At 45.0% G+C, this 26236-nt stretch overlaps 1 protein-coding gene across 5 annotated transcripts in view; it reads right to left on the minus strand.

Moving 5' to 3' along the window:
- Positions 1-26236, minus strand: part of col12a1a (collagen, type XII, alpha 1a) — a 47238-nt gene that overhangs the window by 20093 nt on the left and 909 nt on the right. For 2 of the 5 annotated variants that reach the window (XM_039603304.1, XM_039603306.1), the window contains exons 2-34: positions 25637-25742; positions 22069-22188; positions 21842-21985; positions 21324-21377; positions 19947-20210; positions 19693-19857; positions 19291-19464; positions 18897-19187; positions 18194-18796; positions 17475-17753; positions 17119-17394; positions 16756-17028; positions 12203-12472; positions 10753-11019; positions 10429-10621; positions 10193-10317; positions 8716-8865; positions 8487-8606; positions 8233-8397; positions 7997-8143; positions 7540-7679; positions 6886-7015; positions 6048-6193; positions 5391-5520; positions 5167-5303; positions 4346-4475; positions 4117-4256; positions 3779-3911; positions 3556-3579; positions 2663-2802; positions 1059-1188; positions 764-903; positions 549-678 (exon numbers count right to left, since the gene is read on the minus strand). In XM_039603304.1, the coding sequence (XP_039459238.1) occupies positions 549-678; positions 764-903; positions 1059-1188; positions 2663-2802; positions 3556-3579; positions 3779-3911; positions 4117-4256; positions 4346-4475; positions 5167-5303; positions 5391-5520; positions 6048-6193; positions 6886-7015; positions 7540-7679; positions 7997-8143; positions 8233-8397; positions 8487-8606; positions 8716-8865; positions 10193-10317; positions 10429-10621; positions 10753-11019; positions 12203-12472; positions 16756-17028; positions 17119-17394; positions 17475-17753; positions 18194-18796; positions 18897-19187; positions 19291-19464; positions 19693-19857; positions 19947-20210; positions 21324-21377; positions 21842-21985; positions 22069-22188; positions 25637-25706 (5800 nt within the window). In that variant the 5' untranslated portion in view covers positions 25707-25742. Of the gene's footprint in view, positions 1-548; positions 679-763; positions 904-1058; positions 1189-2662; positions 2803-3555; positions 3580-3778; positions 3912-4116; positions 4257-4345; positions 4476-5166; positions 5304-5390; positions 5521-6047; positions 6194-6885; positions 7016-7539; positions 7680-7996; positions 8144-8232; positions 8398-8486; positions 8607-8715; positions 8866-10192; positions 10318-10428; positions 10622-10752; positions 11020-12202; positions 12473-16755; positions 17029-17118; positions 17395-17474; positions 17754-18193; positions 18797-18896; positions 19188-19290; positions 19465-19692; positions 19858-19946; positions 20211-21323; positions 21378-21841; positions 21986-22068; positions 22189-23729; positions 23752-25636; positions 25743-26236 lie in introns of those variants that run through there. The other 3 variants (XM_039603305.1, XM_031752956.2, XM_031752957.2) reach the window with 3 other exon arrangements.

The raw sequence follows: 26236 nt of genomic DNA on the forward strand, positions 1-26236 counted from the left end.
TCAAACTAAGCTGACTGAGCTCAATGCTGTCATTTAGTTTAGGCTTTAAGTTCCAGTTTGCAGGTAAGGTTTAAAGCTCTGTCCCAGCGAGTCAGCTGAATGCTCTCTCTGATGGACGTTGGGTTGTTTGTACCCGGGACGTCGGGTAATTGCGGTACCCCGGTTCAGACTTATTCAAGTTTTTTTCGCTTCTGGAGAAGGAGATGGAATTTGAGCTGGCTGGACTGCAGATTTTCAGAGGATTTGGATGATATATTTGAAACAAATCAGTTACAACTGGCTGCCTTATTGAAGGTTTCTGACACAGCAGGCCAGCAGCCGAGGCCACTCGGTTCATTCTGGATAGACGAGAATTGATTCCTGACACTGGAAAATAAATCCCACTGCCACTTCACGGCATCTCATTCACAGGTTTACTTCTTGGTCTGCGTGGGCTTTTCTAAACCCTGATGACACAGAGGTCCCCGGTCACTGTCGCTGCCTAACGACCTCACGTCTGCAGTTGATCTCGTTACCTACAGCAGCGGTTGCATGCGTGCAGTGCTTACATGTTTTGCCGTTCTCAGACATGCGCAGTCCTTCTCCAGCAGCATATACGGGAACCACAGACACAGTGTACACAGTATCAGAATCCAGGTTCCTCAGGACGGTACTGTAGGTACTGCCTGATACCTGCACCTGTGCAGAAATACAACACAGCATACATCATGTCGGGGTTGTTCCACTTGAGATGGCTGAATGTCGTCGCTGATGTCTTGCTTACCATGTCTTCCACTCCTCCAGCTGCAGGCACGTAGAAGATCCTGTACTGACGGACGCTCCCCTCAGCAGGCTCCCACTGGACGTTCAGGGTGCTGGTGGTGGGGTCAGTTACCCGCAGGTTCCTAACACCACCCAGAGGCTCTGGGATAACATAAAGATATGATAACGTTGCATCCAGCAACAAGCTAAAGACCATGTGTGAGCTTTTTTAAACTGAGACTTTCCATGAGTGTAATGTATCCATACTGTGTATTCATATATCCAAGACTTGGCTGTCATATTTGTTCACAACTCACTGGTCTTTCCGATGCCCTCCAGCGGTCCGCTAGGTCCTTTGGCATAGACTGCCACCACGCTGATGGCGTACTCGGTGTCAGGCGTCAGCTTAGGAAGCAGGACTGTAGTCTTCTTTCCTCCAACCTGGGTCTAGTTAGGGAACAACAAATGAAAAATAGTTTACTAATTTAGTAAATTTCACTTGGCTTTTCAGCCCTTAAAATATTTCTGCATTTCCTGTCTCTCTTGCTGGAGCTTTAAAAACAACTCTGCAGCTCTTTTATGTGCTGAGGAGGAGGTATTTCCTCTGTTTTAGATGGAATAAAGTATCCTCTGCGGGGTTTCTCAGATTGATAACCTGATGGAAAGAATTCCACCTGAAAACTTCCAGGAGGAATGCTCTGAGTGTTTTTGGACACGGTTAGCATATAGTACAGTGGCCAAGGTAAATATGTCCGCTAATGGTGGAAACAGTCAGATGTCTTGTTGTGACTAATGATGAATTTACTGCAACGCTGTTGGCTTTTGCTATAAGGAGTAAATATTCTTAGCGAGTGTGTGTCTGTTTGCATTTGCTGGATTTGTTTTATCATTGCGTTTCGGGTCAAGACGGCACTTATTATTTTTATTATTTGGCACTGCGACAGTTTTTTCTTCTTCTTTGAGTACAAAATATGTGCAGCCCAAATACAAAAAACACACTTGTTTTTTTTTTTTTTTAAACTCAGGGTTACACATACACGTCGAAATCCGGACACTGAACCAACACGACCTGGGTAAGCGTCCGCTTTTCCATCAGCACGATTACATTTCATCAAGAACCAAAAGAGGAAACCTCACCCGAGCCGTGTTTTAAACATACAAACAGTTTGATGAACTTCCAATCTTAGTCACCTAAAATGACACATGCTGGATGGCACCTGCTAAAAGGTGAAAAGTGTGAAGGACTAGTGCACGGCAGCAGTCTAAACTTGATCTGCAGGATAATATCTGACACCACTGACTGGACTCTCCCAGTGATTTCCAACTTCAAACATCTGAGCTTTTTATGACGTTTAAGTTTGATCTCTTTTAATCTCATAAATAAACAGAAAGCGTGAACGATCAGACGCTTTGTATCAGCGTGAAAGCTCATGTGTAGATATTTGCTCGCCCTCAGGCTTCTGGTTCTCTTTTTAATTCCTGCTCGTGGAAGCTCTGAGAAACGTCTGACAGAAAATTCAGCCGTCATCCAGAAAGACTTTTGAAAATTCAGCGAGGCGGCCAAAAATGCACGAGCAGCGGGAGACAGTCTGCAGCGTCAGGAAATACTGAGGAAAGAGTAGGAAAGATTTTGTCCACACTAATGCCGCTGTATCCAAACAACAGATTATGAGATTTGACTCAGAATAAACTAAAATAATTGAACACTGATGGCACAGCTGTATAGATTTCTTGGAAGCAAAGTTGCTGTGGAGGAAGAAACAAATCGGACTGAGTTAAAGCCATAAGCTATAAACCGCAGTTGTCTGGATTATTAAAGCGAGACTGAGAAGAAGGAGATGAGAAGAAAGAAGCTAAAATATTAAAGCCTATCGCTGCTGCTAAACACTGACAAACACGAGCTAACTGTTGTGTGACTTACAGTCTGAGTCCTGCCTCCAGATGTGGGGACGTAAGAGATCTTGTAGTTCTGGACACGGCCCGTCGGTGGAGTCCACATGGCGTTCAGAGTGGTGGTGGTTTCATTGTACACAACCAGGTTGGTGGGCGGTGGAACAGGCACTGCACAGTGCAACAGGCAAGCACATATATGACAGTTAAAGCTACGTCAGTAGCAGTTATACGGTTTTCTTTGAAAACGTTTCCATTCTGATATCACTGAAATATCTTTTAAAGACACAGTCCTTGAGATTATTTCTACTTTTTTCCTCGTGAATGGCTCATTTGAGTTCAGATGCCGGTTAATTTTCGACCTTTTGTTTATGGTTGAAAGAAAATCGAGCAATGAGCGTTAAACAGGACTGCAGCTTTAAAAAAGAAAAGACAGTCGCTCTTCGTCTTTTCTCAAGCAGGTGTCTCTTGACGGACAATAGATGGATGATGATGATGATGATGATGATGATGATGAATGACAAATGCATGGATGAATGCAATGAACACATGGATGGGTGAATGAACTGATGATGGCTGATGGAATGGGCTTTGAAAACAGGGATTGAAATCCTTGTTTTGCCAGGCATGCATGGTGGAAATCCATCAGGCCATTTCATGTAACCAAGTAAGGACATGAAGAAGCCGTGGGATGATGGGACGGACAAAGGCTCAAACGCAGACAAGGACAGACAAACACGTAAGAATAAAACCGGGCTGTGACAGCATCAGCACCACTGGAGCGATGGATGGGTTAAGGGTCTTGCTTGATGATGAAACAGTTGTCCAGTGAACAACGGTTCTGATGACTGGTTGCAACAATAAAACATGCTTTTGTCACTTGAAAGAAAAAGCATCCCTTTGGTTTGTTATGAACACACTTACGTGGGGAACCATTTTGACGACGCACTATAGAGGCAGAAATAGAAAGGTATAATGGGCAAACCCTTGATCGAACAGTTCACACAGCACATTTCCAGAATGCAAAATTACTTAGTCTAGCCTTTGGTCGATAGGAGACCAAAATTAGAGATACTGTGACAAATAATTTAAGCATACAGTGTTAACTAGAGTTATTACTGAGTCGTCATCACTGTGTGCGTCTTACATGTCCTCTCGGTGCCCAGCAGGTCCTCGCTCTCCGACTCATCCGGGTAGATCGCAGTGACGGACACGTCGTAGGGCGTGTCCGACTCCAAGTTCTCCAGGAGGTGGGTCGTCTCATCATTGTTCAGAATGGCCTGATGAGGAAAACACAAAGACAGTTTAGCCAATAAAAACCAAATGTAAGCCATGTAAAATCCATAGTCTGTTTTTTAGATGTTCTCCCTGCCTCCACCGGAGGTCTTTCCTAAGCAACGCCAAACGCCTACTGTGGGACTCATCCTGAATACCTGCATGATTTATTCCTAATATAAACACCCCAGACATCTGGTTTTCTCTTACGTATTGGGTGTTGGTATCTCCCTTCTTCACCCAGCCAATGCGGTACAGAGCCACGTCAGGCGCTCCATGCTCCCAGTGAGCTCTAAAGCTGGTATGCGTGACTTCTGAGAATCGCAGGTTCTTTGGTGCTGGAACCACATCTTTAGAGCGGAGGAAAGAAAATGCAATTATGATCTCCATCTCGGTCAGAAGCAGCAAACGGGGCCGGCGCCATCGTAATGATTCTGACCTGTGATAGCCTCTCCCAGCATCGGCTGTCCGGGACCTTCGTCATAGATTGGAGTAACAGCTAAAGCGTACTCGGTCTGAGAGATCAGGTTATCCAACTGTCTGCTGGTCACACGTCCTCCCACTTCCAGCTGTAGAACAACAAAACACAGTTGTTAAATATTATTATACAGTATCAATAAAGAATATACAGATTGACTTTGGGCGTTTGGAAAAGTGTAACGCTTCGTTCTCAGAGCAGGTTTCCTGGAATTCTGGTGACCTCACTAATCTGCACCTCATAAAACCGGTAGCACATGTGACCAGCAGGAATACAACTAAAGCAAACAGGAAGAAACGAAACACACGAAACACTTTGTGCTCTTGGTTTCACTCGTTAACTAAAAGTTCAGATGTTGTCAGTGGCGCCATGTCTCTGTGTTTCATCACATGAATTCAGCCTGTGTGTTTCCACCTTTAGAGCTTTGAGGACCACCTTAACCTTCACTTCCTGCAGAGTGTGCTGCTGTAGCCCAACAACTCCCACATGGGGACATGCAACCATAAAGTATTCCTCCAGTCCCCAGTACCATAACCAGCCTGTAAGCCTTGCAAAATCACATTCAGGGAGTTTCATAATATTTTTTTAGACTCCAGAAAATCCCCTGATGTCCACTCAAACAGCTGCAATCTCCACAATGTGATAACGGATCAGTCGAGAAATATCCAACAACTTAATAACCATAAATCCTAATGACTATAACAGACAAGAAGTTCTGCAATAGCAGGAAGGGACTGGTCATAACAGCGGTTCTAATACCAAGAAAGGAAAGACAAACTCACTTCTTTTGCTTCTCCACTCTCAGGCTTATAGGTGATGAGGTACTTGCGAACGGGACCGGGAGCAGCATCCCAGTCAAGCGTCATGGTGCTGTGGGTAATATCCCGAACCCTCAGTTCTCCCGCAGGTGGCATGGGCACTGGACATGAGTTAAAAGTTTTGTTAGTTTATCAGAAATGACTCTGAATTTGTGCTTAAACATTGAAATGATAGGCTGATTACGAACATGTGACTCCCTGCTTGGTCAGTGGTTCGCTGGCTGATTCTCCATGGAGGGCAAACAGGGAAAGCGTGTAGGCCGTGTTGGGGAGCAACTTTACCAGCTGGACATCAGTTGTGTCGCCGCCCACTCTGATCTGGAAGCAGACCAAACCAAACAAACACAGGTTGAGAGGGGAAGCAGATGAGGGGGACTCCTCGGTGACAAAGGCTGGGAAATATGGTAAAAAACCATATTCAATACTCCGGCTGAAACACATCTGCTACATCTGGGTTTGCCCCACTGGGGTTGACACCTCATGAAGAAATGATGATGATGTTCCCTTGGCAGAGTGAGCTCATGGTTCAGCCACCCCTTTGTGGCTGACAATGTTTCTTTGTATTTTTTCCTGTTGCCTTGCTGCTGAGTGACGAGGCAAACACTGGTGGCTTTGTAAAAAGTTATTTCAATGTGTGACATCTGCACTGAGTCAAAAAATGCTGACAGCAGGTTCAAGTCTTTGGTCACTTTGTGCTTTTAGCGAGGTGCTGCGTGTGTTTGGAGCTCATGTATGTGACCAGGCATTCGTATTATGAACCTATAAACACATGTGAATGTGTCCATTCCTGTTCTATCCACAGCTGATTGGCTGGACGCCCTCTGGTTTCCCAGAATGGATCTTACCTCCTGCTCGGTGGTGGCCTGCGTAGCATTGATGGCGCTGTAGAGCAGCATGTAGCCTGTGGCTCCCGGGGCCCTTTCCCATCTCACTCTCATGGTGGTGACCTGCTGATCGTAAATCTCCATCCTCCTCACGGCACTCAGGGGAACTGGAAAACCAGGAAACAGCAAATACTTGTTAACCATTGCATTAGTATAGCCACAATTATAATTAATTCTTTGATTGCATAAAGTTTGCATTTACACTATATAATCTCCTTTAAATTTGGACCTAAAACCAAATTTAATCTGTTAATTTGTATCTAATCAAGATTTGGTACTTTCATCTTTTTGCAGCCACATATGGTTTCATAAACAAGGTGCGTATATATGTATATATATATCCCTTGAACCTTTTATTAATGGAGACCACACACGAATTACAATCACTGAGTTGCATTAGGTTTGTGTTACGAAACCGTGCCAAAGAGACTGTGTGATGGTGGCTGACTCAAAGGGAAACTGCTCGTAAAGCAAAGACTGGAGGTTCGTGAGAGCACCAGAGTCTGCTCGAATTGAAACCGTAGCTCTCTCAGAGCCCCATTTATCTGGCTTTCCTAATAGCGCGGAAGGTCTGTTTGAGTTAGACTCTAAATGATAACCACTTAAGAGCGTGCTTCTCTAAGTAAGTGCAATAAAATACGGTCACATCTGCACTTCATCATCACAGACCGATTTAGCTCATTTTTACTAGTGTCATATGCAGTGCTGTTTACAAAGTTAGGTTGAAGTAATTTGCATTCCCATTATGTGTGGAGTTTTAGTCAGTCAGTCTCTTTCAGTCAGCTGAGGTGGGACATACGTGTGGTCTCTTTTCCATCCAAAGCGTCACTGCTCTCCTCTCCCACCACGGAGTAGACGCTGACCAGGTACTGTGTGAGAGGGTTGAGCCTCTGGAGAACCACAGTGGTCTGACTGCCATCCACGATCACCTAATAACAGACAGGAGGATCAGAGGATTGATGAAGTTTTACTAATGTGCACCAGAACTGTGAATATCTTCATAGACGTTTCCAATCAATCCCACAAAACAATCTGTGAATTACTAGGCTAAAGGTCAACCTCACCATCTATAAACAGATCCACAATGTTCACTATTCAAGCAAACCCTGGGAGCTGCAGAAAAACAAACTTGTGCATATTTGTTTCAGACTCCAAAAACACATCCACACCGTGGAGCCGAGACGCTGCCGGCCAGCGGGGCCATCACTCATTCAAAGTCACGAGATTTGCTTTCTAATCTGTGAAACTGAGACGGCTGTTTTTGTTTCCTTGGCCTGTGTCAAGCTGCAGTGTAATCAGACACCCAAACAGCAAGAAGCCAACACAAACAGGTGGCTGGAAATAGAAGTTGTTTCCCAGTAGCATCACGGCAGCATTAACACTCACATACTGCACTAGAATTACTTGCGTGTGATTGAAGCAGAGGAAGTTTTTTGGTGTTTTTGGCGAATACCTGCTGTGGGGCTCCCGATAAAGTCCTGTACTCCACACGGTACTTTTCTGGTTGGTCGTCAGGGCCGTCCCAGGTGACTCTGAAGGACTGGTGAGTCACCTCTGATGTCACCAGATTAGTGGGTGCATCTGGAGCACCTCCTGTTAAGATGCAAGCATAGAAAGCTTGAAACCGCTGCGTATAATTAACTCGAAATCACTGATTTAGGGTGAATTATATGTAGTGAAAAGCTCTGAAACTGGCCAACTTTCTCATTGCATAACTTTTCCACATATGAAGGAGTGAATGATGCTCATGTACTAAGAAGTCCTACAGGGTGGTTCTTTGCATCTAGTGTGGCTTTTTCACAAGGATCCTGGATGCTGTCCACTGTGATTATACTGCTTATCAAACTCCTGGGACTTTGTAGTATGGAAAAATAATAATGTGACTCTTGTTGCTGCGTCTCTTCACACACCTGGCCCTTTGACACTGTTACACAGGTTGTCAGAGACCCGGTCCACAATGTCCAGCAGGAAGGAGAAATCAGCCACGTTGTACATGTGAATGTCATTCGGCTCAGAGGCGATGGACCTCAGCTCGTTCTCATCTGCATTCTTAATACCTAAATAACAATGACATAAGGGTCAAGGGTCAGCAGCAGCTTTTTAGATGCAGGAAAAGTGCAAGTTAACTGCACCGATCTTTGCTTACCGATGGCATAGAGCTCAATGCCCTGATCGCGCAAGTTTTGAGAGTGGACAATGACGTCATCCTGCGATTTTCCGTCAGTGATCAAGACGCCAATCTTTCGAGCGCTGGGACGCATCCCGACGTCCTCTTTGAAATTGTTCTGGAGGATGTAGTTCAAAGCCAGACCTGCCACGAAGAAGGCACAGAGTAATGCGAAATGCCCGTTTGCGTCTACAAAAGCAAAAAGCAAAAAGGTCAGAAACGAAGCGAATCACCTGTCAGAGTGTTTCCTCCCTTGTAGGGCAGGTTAGAGACAGCATCCAGGAGAGACTCTCGGGTTTGGTGAGCATTCAAATGCCATTCGGTCTTTGGGTCTCCGCTGTACTGAGCAAGCCCTAAAGAAGCCGCCAAATCTTTGTTAGAGCACCTCAAAGAAAACCTTTGTTGCTGTATTAGCAAACACAGACATACTTTATCATTCTCACTTATTTTGATTCAACGCACCGATTTGGACCCGATCAGGGCCGATGTCAAAGACGCCCACCATACGTGCAATGAAGGCACGAATAGTCTTGAAGTTCAGACGTCCGATACTCCAGGAGCCATCCACCAGAAGCACAATGTCAGCCTGAGCATTGGTCCTACACATCGTATCTGACAGGGCAGAGGTTCACGTGTCACGAAGGATCCGAGGTGAACGTTGCAAATGAGATTCAAATATACTCAAAAATGCTCAAGTGTAATGGTAGAAGAGCTTTTAAGGACATGTGAGAAGAAAAGAAGAAAGGAAAGAAGAGTTGACGGCAATAAATTTCCACAAAAATCCAAACAATTTCCTGAATGCTTAACAAACAATCTCCACATGCACGCAACAAATAATTCTGCTCTTTCTTCCATCCCTCTGTGGATAACAATTATTTTCCAGGTGGTATAATTATGATCTTCTTCACTCGGCAGCATGTGGAGGCAGTAATTCTTTCAGTGGTTTTCACATCCACGGGGTACTCCCAGGAGAATGTGCCCTTTATATTAAAGGCCTCCGCTGAGGAGATTATTGTGCCCTCCAGAGCAGCGAGGAAACATTCACATCCTGTTTTCCAAACACCTGTGTGATGAAAAGGAAGTCATCCGATCCTCTGTACCTAAAAGAGAGCTGCAGATGTCACACTAACTGCTGCTGTCTGCAACTGAAAACAGGTTACATGATTTTACACATTAGATTAAATCTGCAGAAGTACACACAGCATCTCCAATCTGTGGGCAAAAACTTAAACCCAAGCAGTGGTATGTGGAGGCAAAATATGATTTTCTAATGTAATTTCAAATAGTTTGTAACAATAAAGATCCAGGAATAAGTGCCTTTAATGTGCAGACACTTGCATTTACTCAGTCGATGTACAAGGAAACGTTAATTATCTCACGTCACTGAGTCTACATCTGCCTCCTTTTTAGAAGAGAGCTTGCAGCTAACTGGTCACGCTGACCTTTCCTCGCAGCAAACACGACTTATTTCCTCGTCTCACACTTGCTGCCTGCCACTCACTGGATAGTAAAACGTTTTATAAGTGCAAACAGTTTATACACGCACGGCTCGTATCTCCGCTGGTTGGACTGGAAATAAAAAGCGGAAGCCCAAAGTGACACGGCGAAGAAAGCAGGGGAAGGGCAGGCAGATGGAGTTGCCATTACATCTGTTATTTCGTGAGACAATTCACTTTAAAGAAAGGTATTCAGCTTTTATGTGGCTTGGATTTACAGAGGGGTTTTTCCCCAAACAAAAATGTAATATGTGACACACTCTCCAATGTTTGACAGAGAAACAAAACATACTGGAGACGCTGACTTAAACACAACGACAGATACAGTAACAGAATGACTAAGACTATTTCATTTGTTTCGCCCGAGCCGGCTCTGCATGTTCTCCTCTCATTCTTACAATGACCGTGTGCAATGTACATCACATATATGTGGGTAATATTACTTGGCGTGTCAAAAATTGGAGGATCAGGTGCATCAGAGTAGGTGGTGTACTCCTCTCCAGCCAACGGCATGCTCTCTCCTCCTTCAAACATACCGAACACACTCACTGTGTATTTGGTACCAGCTCTGTAAACCCAAAAACAACTTTCATTACAAAATATGCAGGAGAACATTGTAAAAAAAAAAGTCCAAACAAGTCTGATAATAAACCGTAAAAACACAGAAAGTGGGACAAACCTGAGTTCCTCCAGCACCACAGTGTTATCATAGGGACCAACCAGAAGTTGCCCCAGGTTGATGTCATCCTCGACTGGGTGGTAAGTGACTTTGTAGCCCTTAACGTCACCGGGAGCATGGTCCCAGGTTACACGGAAACTGGTCTTGGTGGGCTCTGAAGTCTGGAGGTTCCTCGGGCCTTTGTAAGGTGTTACTGGAGGGGAAGGAATACACAGACTGACTGATCGGGGCAGATGTGGAGGGTCTATAATAACTTTATAATAGCCTGGATTTACTGACATGGCTAACAGTGTCATGATGTGTAGTGACAACGGGCCAACCTACATGTAGTTCCTTCCCCTTGCCTTGCTTTGCCTTCTCCGGAGCGATAAACTGGCACCACAGTGATGTCATAAGTGGTGAGATGGGTAAGGCGTCTCAGCACAGTGGTGGTAGTGCCACCGGGCACTTTGGCCGCCAGCTGGCGCCCTCCTGCCTGTGGTTTGTAAGTGACGCGGTAGTTGACGACGTTTCCAGGTGCCGGCTGCCATGTCACCTTCATGGACTTCTCCGTCTCCTCTGAGACGACGATCGCTCTGCCAGCAGCTGAAACTGCAACGAAGGAACAAATATCACAGAGAAACGATGAGTAGATGGTCCCGGGGGAATATAATCACCAAGGCTTTCCTGCTGCTAAGGAAACGGCACAGTCAGCTACCTCGCAGTAGCCTTCATCGGCTCATTTTCCACGCATCTCAATACAAACCTACTCTACTCTAAACAGATGCAAAGTTACATGATTGATTGTGTTTAATAGGACGGTTTGGGAGCCAAACTTTGATGTCTTGCTGTGACGTCTTGAGGAAATTCTTTGTGTGTCTGTTGAGTGCTTCTTACTTTCCCTGCAGGAAGGGCAAGTGTGAATTGTCAGAGACTTTGAAATGGGCTGAGGAAAATATTCAGAGCCCTCTGCGTCGGTGGGAGGACGTTTATTAACGGAAAAGGGTAGCACGTCCAAGTTAGCTGCGTGTCGCTTCGGCCCGGGCAGGTTTGAGATAGGATGGTTGTATTTGGTGGGTATGCCTCCTCTCCTGCTTGCCAGAATCAATAAACAATAATAGCGGCTGGAAATCTTTTTCCTTGAAATCTTTTTTTACTAACTCTTGAACTAAAATCCTCCCAACTGGTGCAAGTTCAATGTGCTTTTCTCATCCAAGCATGAGTGAGGCCTATCTGCTCTGGATCTCCCATGAAAGTGCGTGCAGGTGTCCTGGACATTACATCACCTCTGCACACATATATAACATACATGCACAGCCTCGAGGACGTGCGTGTGAAGTCTCCGTATTCTTTACGGCTCAGGCGAATGCCATCAGCGATGACGTTATCTCTGAGCTCAACAGAATGAACTGAGCAGTAAGTGTTGCTGACAGGTCCCTTTTTCTACAGCTTTCAAAATACCACTTTCAACACTATTTTTTCCTGGACCACTTTTAAGCCTGCGTCACTGACCCAGAAAGCTCAGTGATGATGCTCCTGAACCGTATTTGGATTTTAACAGATGCAAGAAGCCCTAAGGCTTTGTTTGTGTTTTAGGTGGGGGGAAAATATCTGAAGGTCCCTTTGTGTCTTCTGTGGTTTTATGGCTGTACGGTGACATCACACATACTTAGCTTCACACTTTCTAGGCATGACCTAGATGAAGCCTTCAGACTTCCTACAAAAAGTGTATGAAGTGTGGACAAAGAAAGCAAACAGACCAAGAACGTATCAAGAAAGAAGAAGAGTAACTTACCATCTGTGGTTTCTTCTCCAACCAACGGCTGCCCCCTTCCATGGCCGTAGACGGCAAACACAGACACCTCATAGCGTGTCTCTGGGGTGAGACCTTTCAAAACTGTGGTGGTGCTGCTTCCTGGTATTACTGCTTCCCCAGACTCCGTAGTGAACAGAGACTTGTACATGACCCTGTACTGACGAACGTTACCCGGGGCCGCGGTCCAAGACACGGCAAAACTGGTGTCGGTGACGTCGCTGGTCACCAAGTCTCTGGGTGAGCCGAGCTCTGGGGGATAAATTCAAAGGCAGAAGTAGATCAGACATAGAAGTTTGTTTTGAGTTGATTCAGTACTTTAGATTTGGGCTGAGATGCTGTTAGTACTTCTAATGCAGACATATAAAAATCTGAGGAAATGGACAGAATGAACAATGGCGGTGATAAACCACCAGACATCACTCATCTGTCTCCACTTTAACCCCTGTGGATGTGTTTGAGCACCCACAGTTTTCTCCCTTCATAATAAGAGACGGTTGGAAAAACTTCTGGAGAACTAATCACATATCCTCAGCACCTCTCCTGACAGCTCTTTAATTTTCCATTGAAGCAGAGGAAACCCGATCCAGAAATGTGCGCTTGCTACAATTGCAGATGCTGTGCTCGCCGTTTTTCTCCTTCACTCTCTTTTCCTAGGAGACTGTCATGAGAGGAGAAAGCTGCAGAAAAGGCAGGGAAGGGAACTTTGCGGTGGCGTCTCGCAACGAGCGGCCAGCGCACGCCTGGTGGAGAGGGACGCTCGTGTTGAGACGGTTCTCCAATCTGGCCGCCATATAGAGGAGCTGGATATACCACAGGAGGATGAGGATGAGCTGCCACGCACAGCCTCCCACACAACCTCCGGGATCCTGATCCTCATTCAAACACCTAACCCACTGCGGGCGAGCTGAGCAGAGCTGACCAGCTGGGTGGTCCCACTCAAACCTCATCTATCAAACCTCACCAAATGAGATTTAATAAAAGCAAAAATGCAGCTGAAAAGAATGTAATGGAACAGAAAAGTCCTATAAATGAAATGCATGATGATTTCAGGCCCTGCGACTCATCCAGTCTGGCTGAATTGGAAAGCGATCTGAACGGAAGTAACAGCACCAGGCGTGCCTGCCAAGCAGAAATCTGCACCTTGAGAGCAAAGAGAGGAGGCACTTGTCAAGCGCAACGGCCACGACCACAAATTAATGAAGAGTTCCAGATTTATGGATACCATGAAAACAGCGTGGGCCGCTCATAAATACCCAGATCGTTCCATCAAAAGAGTTATCTTTGCCAAGCAGATGAACTGGACTGACTTTACCGGCTGTGCGTGAACCAACAGCGAAAAAAATCACAACATAATGGTTTCTGCAGACAGCGGCTCAATTTTCATCAGCACTTGCAGACAAGCTATAGAGAAGGGGAGCACATATACATGAAACATGCTCCAGTCCAAGCAAAACCTCTACAGCAATGCAAAAAAACAAGTTTCGCTTCTTTTCTGCACAGTTTGTAGTTCAGTGCTTGGTTACAAAACACATGTTTAGATCTTGTTGCATTGTTTACAGTGCCACCTATCAAAACAGAAGAATTATAGCCACCTCTATGCAACACCCCACCCGCCTCCTGAGCATCCTACCCATCAGGGCGAGGAACTCTCAAATTAAGATCTGGAACGAGGGCAGCTCACAAATTAACAGTAAGGCCTCACCCATGTCTAGAAAACCGCATATGACACAACCGAAGATCATCTGAGAGATTTCCTGCAGGGCATGTGCTGACATAACCTTCACATCTGCAGCCACGAACGTCTAAAGCTCGAAAATATAAATGACTGCACTTGAAAGAAATCAGTCGTGCCAGCAGGCAAGGGAAATGCAGAGGAAACACGTCTAACCTGCCAGCACCGTCCTAATCATTTTACGCAGCTAGATAGACTCCAGTGGGTCACTGTGTATATTTCTGGAATTACCTGACTAGACTGAGCACGCTTGCTTTTTCTGCAAACTCCTTCAAAATCACATCGGGAAATACATTGTGCCATCTCAGCACTGGCAGCCGGGTTCAAGCTTCCTTTGCTTTATTGCTCTTGGTCGGCTAAGACATACACGTGGGCCATGAAGATCAAGTCTTCACTGTCTGTCAGCCAGGGTTGCCTGTCCCTAGTCTTTTTACCTCAGAGGACCTTTTACAGTGGTGGAAAAAAATATGTGGCATGCCAAAGAGTCTGGCACTGTACAAAATTCATTAAAGGGATAGGTTAAAGGGGAAACCGAGCCAAAGCGTTACAACCTCACCTGGTGCCGAGCTTTTGTGCAAGTCAAAGCTCGAAAGTGCTTCATCGCATAAACACGTCAGAGGTGTCATGCAGGTAGTTAAGCATTTGATAAATGAGGGGTTGAACATTTGACCTCTTAGGGAAGAAAAAGCCCTTTATCCCACCAGGTCACCCTGAGGCATTGTGGTTCACATTTTCAAGTACCCTGTTTTCCCTCTGCTTTTCTCTCTGCCCCTGCCTGTCCTTTGCCCCACCCTGGAGGGAGATGAACAGACGGCTCTGCCTGAGACGAGACAGACAGCTCACCCAGCTTTCAGGGTCCTCTTAGGTAACATCTTCCACACGCCGACTAACACTCCCACTCCTTAAGTAAATAGTTTGTGTATAATATCCACATTTAACACATTGATGTAAGCATTCTGTGTCACACCTTCTCTCTGCTCCCACTGACTCGTTTCAGGACGATTTAATTCTGCTCTGCTCAAGGCTTCTGTATTGTCTACCATCCTCTGTTGGCCATAAGAGAGGCCTTTGTGTGAGCCACTTTCTTCCAGTTCTTGCCTACATGGACTTCACAGAGTGGGTCACTCAAAACGAGTGGCACACAATGAGATCAGTGTTTAGGCATGCTGATATCATGACAGCTTAATAAAAAAATGCCTAAACAGAGTGCTTTGTCATGGAGCTCTTTCCTGTGGGGGTGTGGGGCTGACTGCACAGATTTGACCTGTGGAGACAGCTTTAATCAAGACCGGGCTCTCCGGTCAGAGTGGGAACAGCAACAAATAAAGACGAGACCACTTTTCATCCACATTTTTATGGTCACTGAAATTTACACAAAAATGCTTTGTTGAAGTTGTAAATTCAAGACGGAAATTTAGTTAATTTTTTGCACTCGAGTCTTCTTATTCAACCTGCAGTGGGAAGCCTGTTAAAAGCAGATATATCCAGCACGCAGGACCTCGCCAGTGGTTTCAATGTAACAACATAATTGTAAAGACCAAGAAATGTACTCTTCACATTGTGCTCTGCAAAATGACTTTAATATGTCCAAGGGCTTAAATTGCTTTCAGAGAAGACTCTGATTCAAATGAGGCACAGCTTGGATGTGATGAAAAACAGCCACCGTGCCATTTTCATCTTGGCACTCCACAAGATGAAGAAAACACAGTCCCACTTTTTCTATTACTGCAAAATTCATTCTCTGATCTTTAACTACCCAAAAAGGACTCATAAGTGAAATCTGCCAAGTCTACTTTCTTTTTTGCCCTTTTATTAACAGTTTGGCCAAAACAACAGCAGACTTTATCTCTTCACACATAATTGAGATTCAAATTATTGTCTGTTTAAACCAGAATTTGGGCCAGAGCAGCTAGCTCCCCAATAAAACTGAATGAACAACTAATAAAACTCCTCTGATTTTATAAACAGAATTTGCAATCAGTAGCAATTACGATAGAGCGACATCCCCCGATGAGCTACTCTAAAACAATAATTCACATGTCTCAGAGAGATGCAAAGGTCTCAGCAGGCGAGCATATGCCTCTCAAAGTCAGTTCCAAGTCATTCCATAGGTTTACAAGCATTCCACACCCACTCATTTCCATCTCACTGCCTTCATGGGTGGCAAAGTCACCCCGAGCTAGCAGTCCAGCCCGTTCTCACTCCCAAGGCGTAATAGTCCTGAGGCGTTCCTGAAGAACACGAAAGGCGACCTTCCGCGTTCTTATGCTATGCGCCGGGTTATGGATGAAATCCAGTGGAATGACGCTCCCGTGGTAATACATGTTCCAGCCATGTATCCCTAACCCTAACCATAATCAAAGCGATTGAAGTAAAACGAACGTACATGTGTAGATTCATTCCAAACGGTTCCCATGTTTCCTCATTTTTCCGATCTTGTAATATAGGGGCGTGTTGGGTGCCCGGACGCGTAATATATCAACGATTTGTCACCTAGCGTAAAATATTACGCTTTGGGAGTGAGAACGTGTCGGGGAGTCTGTGCTAAAAGAACGCTATCAACGGCCACATTCCATATTTTTCAGACCAACCTTCCAAAGTGCTACACAACTTTCACTTTATTGGTGCAGGGACCTTTAAAGGACAGGAAACTAGATGCCAAATGTGTGTAGTCTCACAGCACGCAGGGGTCTGTTAAGCTGGAAATACGAAGCACATCCACAAAGCATGCTGCAAACACTGGAAATAAACATGATCCGACTGTGCTTCAAAGGCTTTAAAGTACCAATATGTCTCTTACCTTCTAAGGTGGTTCCGGTGCCCAGGAGAGGCTCACCCAAACCAGAAGAATAGCGAGCGCTGACAAACAGCTCATACTCAGTGGCTGGTTGGAGGTTCTTCAGTACAGCCTGGGTGGTGTCTCCTTTGACAGAGATCTCCTTCCTCTCACCTCCCTCAGCAGGTTTGAAGGCAATGCGGTATTGAAGAACATTGCCAGGAGCAGCCCTCCACACCAGTTTCATTGTAGATATTGTTTCATTGAAGACACGCAGGTCACGGGGAGAGCCGCGGACTGAAAACAGATAAAGATGGATCATTTCTCAAAATTCACATTTCTCAAAACTTCAGTTTGACAATAGTGTCAGGAGTTGTCCTCGCTCACCCTCCTTGGTGGTTCCATCCACCTGCATCTCGCTTCCAAGGCCAGATGCATACTCAGCAGACACAGACACACGGTAGGTAGTGATGGGGAAGAGCTCCTGGAGGACTATGGTGGTCTCTGGGCCAAGGGTCTGAGCCTCCAGTATCTCTCCTGTGCCGCTCAGCGGGACGTAGGACAGGCGGTATCTGATCACTGAACCCGGCGCAGCTTGCCATGACACCTTGAAACTGTTGGTTGTTTCGTCTGTCACTCGTAGACTTCTTACAGCCCCTTGTTCTGAGAAGAAAAACCCAAATCTTAGATGCTCAGTGTTTTCATTTTGATTACATTCTGTTAAATTCAGGTAAATCTCTTACCTTCGAGAGTTGTCTCTTCACCGGTCAAAGGGAAACTGTCTCCTTTATCATACTGAGCAAAGACATTGACTTCATAGGTGGTGAGGGGATAAAGATGGGGAAGCACAGCTGTGTTGGTATCGCCGGGCAACGCCAGGGAAATGTAGTCTCCGGTGACATCTTCCGCCTTTCGGAAACGTAGCAGGTAAGACAAGACATTGGCAAGAGGAGGTACCCAGGTAGCACGGAAGCTTCGGGAGGTAATCTCGGAAAAGCGCAAATCGCTCGGTGGAAGCAAACCTGAAAATCAAAGAGGCAGTCAGGTAGTTAGAACCTCACCTGCACATGACATTTATAAAGCTACTGTAGTTTAACAAATATAGATTTAAAAAATCTTGAAGCAGTGAACAGCACACTGGCTGCAGCTCTCGGTATCACTCGAGCTCATTCAAGAGGCACGTCCGTGGTTTCTGTGGTATGTTTATTGGCAACTCTGATGAAATGATTAAATTTTGCCTGTGCCATGTGTGACAGCAATTTACAAAATATGTTTCTCTGTTTAGCTTTTCCATGACTGCACTGGCTATTTGCCACTACGTCAGCGCCTAAAAATGCGGTCACATTTCAGTGTCTAATATCCTGTGGACCAGTGTGAAGGTGCTAACACATGGAAACCATCAGAAAGAAAAGTAAATCTGAACTCCAGATCATAGTAAAGGAGTTGAGCTTCTTCTACTTACTTCTCTTTTTGATGTTGAGCAGCTCCTGTTCAATCCTCAGACAGATGGACTGAGTCAGCTCCTTAGAGATCCTCTGAAAAGCGTCAAAGTCCTCCACCTCATACACATGGGTTTCTGACGGTGGATTAGCGATGGCCTCCAGCTCTGATCTCACTGCATCCTTCACGCCAACAGCAAATATTTCCACATCAATATTCCTCAGTTTGGTGGCCGCATCCCTAAAAGAGTCTGACGACTTTCCGTCTGTGATCAGGACCATGACGCGGGGGACGTTCTGTCTCGCACCACGAGCTGGGACGAAGATCTTCTCCCTGACGTAAGTCATGGCCCTGCCGGTGTTAGTGGAGCCGCCGCGGTAGGGGAAGGTGCGCACAGCTCTGACGACAGCGTTAATGTCGTGGTGAGTGTTGAGGGCAAACTCGGTGTATGTGTCGCGACTGTACTGGACCAAGCTAATCTGGATTTTGTTTGGTCCGATGTCAAAGGAGTTGACCAGAACCTCTAGGAAGGCACGGACTTTTGCAAAGTTTTGTAATCCGATACTGTACGAGCCATCAACCAGCAGGACAACATCGGCCTGCACATCCACTCCCAGAGAGCACTCTTGAAAAAGACAGGAAACCAAGTCACATGACTGCCTGTGATTCATTCATGAGTACATCGAACTTAAAAGCTGACCACACGTGACAGCAAACCACCTCACCTGTTGACACCTTGACAGGCTGCGTCTTCTCCAGTTCAGTGATGGGTTCGCTGGGAGTCAGACCTTTGAGGGCGTACAGGCTGATTTCATACTCGGTCTCGGGGGAAAGGTCACGGACGTTGACGGATGTCTGTCCAGCCCCAATGTACAGCTCTTGGCGTTTCATCCCGGGAAGCATGGGAATGAGGGTTAGCTTGTAGCCCGTGATATCACCCAGAGACGAGTCCCATGTCACCCTCATTGACTTGGATGAAACTTCTGTGACCTTCAGGTTAGAGGCTGGCTCCACCACTGTGGGAGGCATCAAAGTAAACAAGATGCTGCACATCAGTATACTGTAACAGCATTTTAGATGAATCCTGCGTGGGCATGTATTAAATATCACTTGACTCACTCTCCTCTCCGCTGACCAGAAAGTTCAGCTGCTCGTCAACACCGGAGCACACTTGTGTTATGATCTCTTTCTGGACCTCCTGGATCATGTCAAAGTTGGGCACATTGTACACGTGTTTGCTGTGAGGTGTGGAGGCTATTTCCCTTAGCTCATCCTCATCTGCTCCTTTGATACCTGTGAAGGAAAAACAGTAACTCATGTGTTAGGACTGTCTGCTTTACAGATGTGATTTAGGGCATTGCTTATGTTAGGCAATACAACAGTATTTGACTTTTACTGGGGCAAAACTGGATCTTAAAACGAGCTGTCAATGGAAAATCAAATGGTTTCTGAGAACAGGCAGACTTTCACATGGGAAAGCACAAATCAGAAAGAAAAAAAACACTGAATAATAAACCATACCTAGGACAAATATTTCCACTCCAATGTTCCTAAGTCTTCTAGCATGCTCCTCCACTGGGTCTTGGGATTTTCCATCAGTGATGATCATGGCTACCTTTGGAAAAGCTTTCCTGGATCCAGCTGCCTCAGTGAAAATGTTTCTCACCAGGTACTCTATGGCATCGCCTTTAAAAAGAAGTTTACATGTATTTTTAAGTCTTCGCTCACAATCACGTTAAAAAACGAGATTCAAAGCCTCCTGACAAACATCGTACCTGTCATGGTATTTCCTCCTTTGTACGGAAGTGAGTTGATAGCTTGGAGCAGGTCTCCTCTTCTGGTGTAACGAGTGAGGGGGAACTCTGTACGAGTGTCTGAGCTGTACTGAACCACCGCCACCCGGGTTTTGTCCTCGCCAATGTCAAAGGCCCCTGCCAGCGAGCCGATAAAGCTGCGGATGTGTTTGAAGTTTTCTCTTCCCACACTCCAAGAGCCGTCCACCAGGAAGACCAAGTCGGCTATCGCACTGACCGAACACTCTGAGGACAGACGGCGGACAGGAAAGACCGTCAGTCAGGAGAACAGTCGATGAGAGAATGAATAAACACACTTTAACTGATCCAAATTAGGAATGGGTTGACTTTCACTTTTGGTGAATGATGGGGTTAAAATCTCAGACAGCAGAAAACTACATTCTTTACATCTCACAGCAATATTTTAAATCATGGCATTTCTTCTGTCCGTCTGAATAAAATAAAATCTTTGACAGGTAGTTGGATGACTGAGAGATGTGCATTCTTGCATCAAAGGAAGTCTGAGCCATTGCCAAAAGTGGGCTGGTGCAGTTATTCCAGCAGACTGAAGCAAAAATGTGCCTTTGTAGACTAAATATTCAGCAGAAGTTCCACTGGCAATATCTACTTTTAAACGCTGAGATCCTCAAGCCTTTAAATCATAGATGCAATGTTCCAGAACATTTAAGTTGAAGTGCTAATTGGCAGGGCTTATGTGGATGGACTTTAATCCTCGCTCCCTGCGCTCTCATTGACTAAATTCGATTCCTCCTGTCTCACATGAAACATTCAGAAAAAGGCATCTTTAGTCAAAATGCTCTGACTTAATGTTTCAGAGGATCTGCACACATGGTTACAGTTTCCAATCATCATATGAGGGAAAAGTGAGCACGTCAGCCCGTCAGTCACCACGGACAGTTTGAATAAGCTGAGGAAAGTTTGCAATGGCGATGCTTGATCAAAGCTGCACTCGTCTACACCTCCAGGTTAGAGGGACAGTACCTCAGACCTGCCTCCTGTTCCATTCCACTCCAAAATCGTTCTCTTTAAGGGTTGAAGCTGAGAGCTCAAGAGAGCTTTTCTCTTGCAGCTTCAAGCCATCCTTTCCTTTTTTTTTCTTCTTAATTCTAACCAGCCCGCTGGTTAGAATTAAAGGAACCAATGTGCCTTTCCACTCACTGCCAAAACCCTGTCTGCCTACCCAGTTAGAACCCAGTAAGATGCCTGACCAAATTATTCCATGGGAAAAATATTATGATGACAGTCAAAAAGGAAAAAATACATTTTAAAAGTTCGGAAAGCCCTGCGAAGGGTCGGGTCTGTTTGGATTTTGGCTGACACTGCAGTAAGCATACTCACTGATTGCATCTGCCTGTGGCCTCCTGACGCGTCCGCTGCTGTTACTGGACTGGACTGAAACACAGGAAACACTCGGTGAGTTAGCGCCGCACATTGCCGCCTCACTGTGTACTTTTTCACAGCGGAAAAAGGCAAGAAAATCAACACATCATAAAAGCAGCTCCGTACGCACACAAACGCTGCATTAACTACAAACAGCGAGCAATTCAAGAATCGGTAAACAGATGTGATTTTTCCCTTTCCTAGATTTTTTATGGCTGGATGGAAATGCTATTACTTGACTTTTACTAGCATATTATATGATTAAATTCTCTCCGTGTTGCCGAGGGAGTAAATGCTTTGTATCAGTGAACATAATTCAGAGGTTTCAATAGCCAGCAAGGAAAAGTGATTTCCTGATGTCCCTCCAATTCACATCAGGACACAATAAGAACATAATAGAGCATAAAAACATACACTTACTTTTTAAAAACCTGTTTTCCACTGAAAAATAGGTTTATAAAGCATAATCAACTCACTGGTCAGTTGTCCATAGATGGAGATGCTCTCCTCTGAGCCATAATAGGAGCTTATTGACACAGAGTAGTCCAAGTCAGGGGTCAGGTCAGTGAGTGATGTCATAGTGGCAGATGCAGCTAGGGTAAATTCTCTGGTCGGTTCATCTATGAGGAGGAAAGCAGGAAGTTAGAAAGCTGCTGGGGTTTCAAACCGTTTGTAGTCTCGGCACACCAACACACGCACTGACCTCCATCCGGCACTTGCACTTGTATTCTGTAGCCCTCTATCGTTGCCGAGGGTCTCACCCACGACATTTCCACTGTGTTCTCATTTAGAATGTGAAATTTCAAGTTTGAGGGCGGTTCCACTGCAAATAAGAGAGGAAACGCTGTTAAATCACAAGACGTGTGTCACCGTGGGCGTATTTCTGATCAAATGAAAGAAAAAGGCAGCTTTGATTAAACATTCACATTAATCCCAACGACAAACACTTCGTGGCTGAAGCGGACTTGTTCGTTGTTGGGGTCAAACACACAGCACGTCCCTCTGTGAGGGTGACAGGTGAGGAACACGTGACAATGGAAAAGTGTGAGAAGCCATTTTGGAGCAAAATGGCGCTTGTTTGAGTTGCCCAGCCGAGACGGCCCGGCAACTCAAGCACTGGCATACACGTCATGTGCGTGAGTCCACGCAAACGCCACCAAAGTGCAGACACTGAGTGAACCATCCAACACATGCTAAGTGCAGTTACAACGCATGCCCCGACCACATATTAAACTGCCTTTATGATGGAGTTGAGCTCAGAGCAACAGAAACACAACAGTGACTTCATTCTTAAGTTACCGATTATACAATGGAATCAACGATGCCATGTAGCTGTTGGAGTGACAAAATGAACACCATATGTTATATATACAACGTATATAAACATATTTGAGGGACAAAAAAGTGCTTTGTTGTTTATTTGCTTACGACTCTTTACAAAAGCGTGTGGCACACATCCATTGCAAACCTTTCAAAAAGAATACACAATTCGTCACCGGCGACTCTTGTGTACTTTTTCAGCGGTAGCGAAAATGCACAAGAAGGTGTGAGAGAACAAGACTTCTTCAGACAACCAAATGTGCTCTTACAGAGAAAAGTGCACATTTAAAATAAATACGAGAAGACAGTGTGAGAAGACCGCAGGCCTTTACATGGAGCTGACTTGATGACAACATCATGCAGTGTGTACATGAGAAAGTTGTTTGACTCAACAACTTTGACCGGCTGGACATTAGTTTTCCATGTACAGAGACAGAGATGACAAACATATTTTAGAATGATATTCCTTCTTATGTCTTCTAGGCTGCAGGCAGAGTCAAAGAGACGGTGTTAACATTTGAGTACGTGAGTACCACACATGCATTAAAGTCACATCAGAGTATTTCAGGAACTAGTAGCAAGCTTCTGCATTTTTGTCAACCAGGTTAACCACTGTTAGAGTCGGGTCACAGTATGGGTGTTAGTACATATTTTGTGAGCTCATCTTTCAGTTACTTATCTTGTAATCATACATGCAGCTCTGAAAGTCTTTTCACTCAGTAAATTAGTGTCAACAACACAAAACTCGACCAATTAATGAAACTGATTTTCGTGAGGCTCATGAGGTTAGCACAACACATCTTACGTGGTCCTCTGGTGCAGGTCCTCGTTTATCCGTGTAGTGGCAGGGATGCGAACATGCATGAGATGCCACGGCATGCAGTACTGGGTGCATGCTTCATAAGAGTGCCGTGGGCGGCAAGAATATCATTGTAAAATATACTATGAGGAGGAAGCCATAGCTTGGGACACACTGAGTGCACAGGCAGATGACAAAGAGGAGCCCACCAAATATTTAAAAACTGGCACTGGAGGATCACCAACCTGGCATCTCAACTCAAGGAGCCCCGGTGGACCATGTTGCCCCTGATTTCTCCACGAGTACTCATCTCCAACACCAAAACGGTACGGGTGTATAGTATGTGTTGGTACTTGGGTGTGGATGAGTTGGGGGAGGGGTAGTGAGTAGCACAGCGTGGACGATGGATGGAAAATTCAGCTGCAGGATGCGCCTGCCGCTCCCACGTTTGTTCATGGCGAGCTTGTCTGAGCATCTTGTTTTGATTTGCTACAATTCCTTTCACCGCATGTCTGTCTGCTCTAAAAAAATGTAGCTGAGGAACAAAGGTGGTTTTGTCAAAATAATCTCGGGTAGGTTATTTGGACTTTGCGGTTGTGTTTGTTATATGGACGTCTGTCCCATCAGCTCATAATAAAGGACACTTCTGTCCTCCAGGGGCCAGAATCTGGCTCCCGTTGTGTTACCTCAGTCTCCAGCAGTCAGCCAGCCAACCAGCTATCCTGACTTGAGCTGCTGCCAATAGGAGAGACCAAGAAGAGGAGGAAAGAACACTGACTCTCCCAAAGAGGCAGGACAGATGCCAAAGTAATTCCACAGCCTGTGCTGACATTAAACATTACTGCATATTAACTTTCCATATGTCCTGCAACTCAGCATTTTCACAAATGCCCGCAAAGAAGCTCGAGAAAGGCTCTTTGTCTTTGTGCTGTCTGAGGATTAATTGGCTATTCTCCTATTTCATCTTTCCACTCGGTTAGCGGAGATACCCGAGCGCAGACTCCTCTGCCGTGCGAGAGCAGGATTTCATACCACCTCTCTAGATTTGTCATTATTTTGGACTGAGATGTTTGAATATGTAATTACATTAAGTCATTTTCTGTCAGAACTACTGCTGCTACAACCAATTCCTAACCATTGGTGACGTTTTACATCATGTGACATGTGGAGCAAAATCATTTAGCTTCTACTGAAACTGTAACGTAGAAGCGTGAAATCAGTGTTGGAAAGGAAAAAGCCCGACACTCGAGTTTTAATCACTTGCATTTTTCTTGCACAGATCCACTGCTGTCCACCAAATGACTCTACTCCAGTAGGACGCTGCTTCTGTAAATTGAGCACTTGATACACTTTTCATATTTCTACTTATTATTAAAACTGAAATGACTGTATTCTACTTTATCTTTTGTGCTGTTGCTGTCATGCACAATAACCTACTGTTTTAACAGCTGTTAGAATCACTGCAAAAGAAATTTGCATATGTTTTGGGGATCTTTCTGCACCTTTAGTGTAATGATGATAACATTTATGTAAGCCAGATTCATCAGTGCTTAACTACCCGGTTCGGGGCCATCGTCCCATTTTTGCTTTGGAAAAAGTGTAAAACTGAAAAAGCAAAAACTGTGCTAAAACATTTATAGGGAAACATTAACCACAAAATGCCTTTTGTTATACTTGTGCCCTGCTGTTTAATACATTCACTTAGAAACTGGAAATGAAATAAACTTTAGTGTGCACGGTTTCTCACATGTGCCAAATCTGGATGAGAAAATTGCTCGTGCATTATTGGTTTAAACCTCCTAAATTACACTTTAATTTCAAGTGTGTGGGATTTTCATTTGGAGTTCACATCAAAGCAAACAATGAGTCCTGATAGATAAATTGGGTAAATATGCCACTAATGAGGAATAAAAGCATGACAGACATCAAGGAATCAGTCACATAGTCAACATATCATACATATGAAATAAGAATAACTTTATTCAGTCAGTACAAACAGTTCATGTTTGGTTGTGATGAATCACTCACATTAATTCCAGTAGCTTCAATAAGGAGTGGAGATGAGAGGTAAAAATAGAAAAGGAGGAGATAAAGACTGGACAGAGTTGAATAGTGTGTGTAGGGAGAGTGAGGCCAGATGGTTTGTATTTACCTTGAGCATCTATGGAGGATAACAGGGCCGCCAGGATGGCAGCCGTGGCCAGAGACAGCCCTATCTTCATGTTTGCCTCTAAAGGGTCAGCAGCGCATCAATAAGTCTGCAGACAACAATAAAAAAAAGGACATTTGCACATCTCAGCTCACTTTTACACTGTGGTGTCCAGGCATCAGCTTTACCCGTGACTTAGAGCTGCGTCTAAAGCATGACCTGAGAGCGACCCGTTCGCCTTTACAATTAGACAGCGTGCACGCAGTTCATGTTTCTTTGAATATAAATCTAGATAAATAACTTTAATTAGTCAGTCATCGCTTTCAGTCCCGACACAAAAACTGCTGGATCCACCTAGACTCCTTTACACAACCAACCACACCTTGCTACCTTCAGTTGACTCCCATGGCCTGAGGGAGCGCTTTTTCTTACCTCTGAATGAAGCTCTGCAGCTATTCAGTAATGAGAGAATGAAAGAAATATCCAACACATGCAATTCAGTTATGATTTTCCAGTGCATAAACTGGAAAATGGATGTGTTTCTAGTTGTTTGCTGACTTTGGCAGCTTGCTGTGCGGATCATTACATCCAGCATAGTCTCGC

Source organism: Oreochromis aureus, linkage group 19, assembly GCF_013358895.1.
Source record: "Oreochromis aureus strain Israel breed Guangdong linkage group 19, ZZ_aureus, whole genome shotgun sequence".
NCBI lineage: Eukaryota > Metazoa > Chordata > Actinopteri > Cichliformes > Cichlidae > Oreochromis > Oreochromis aureus.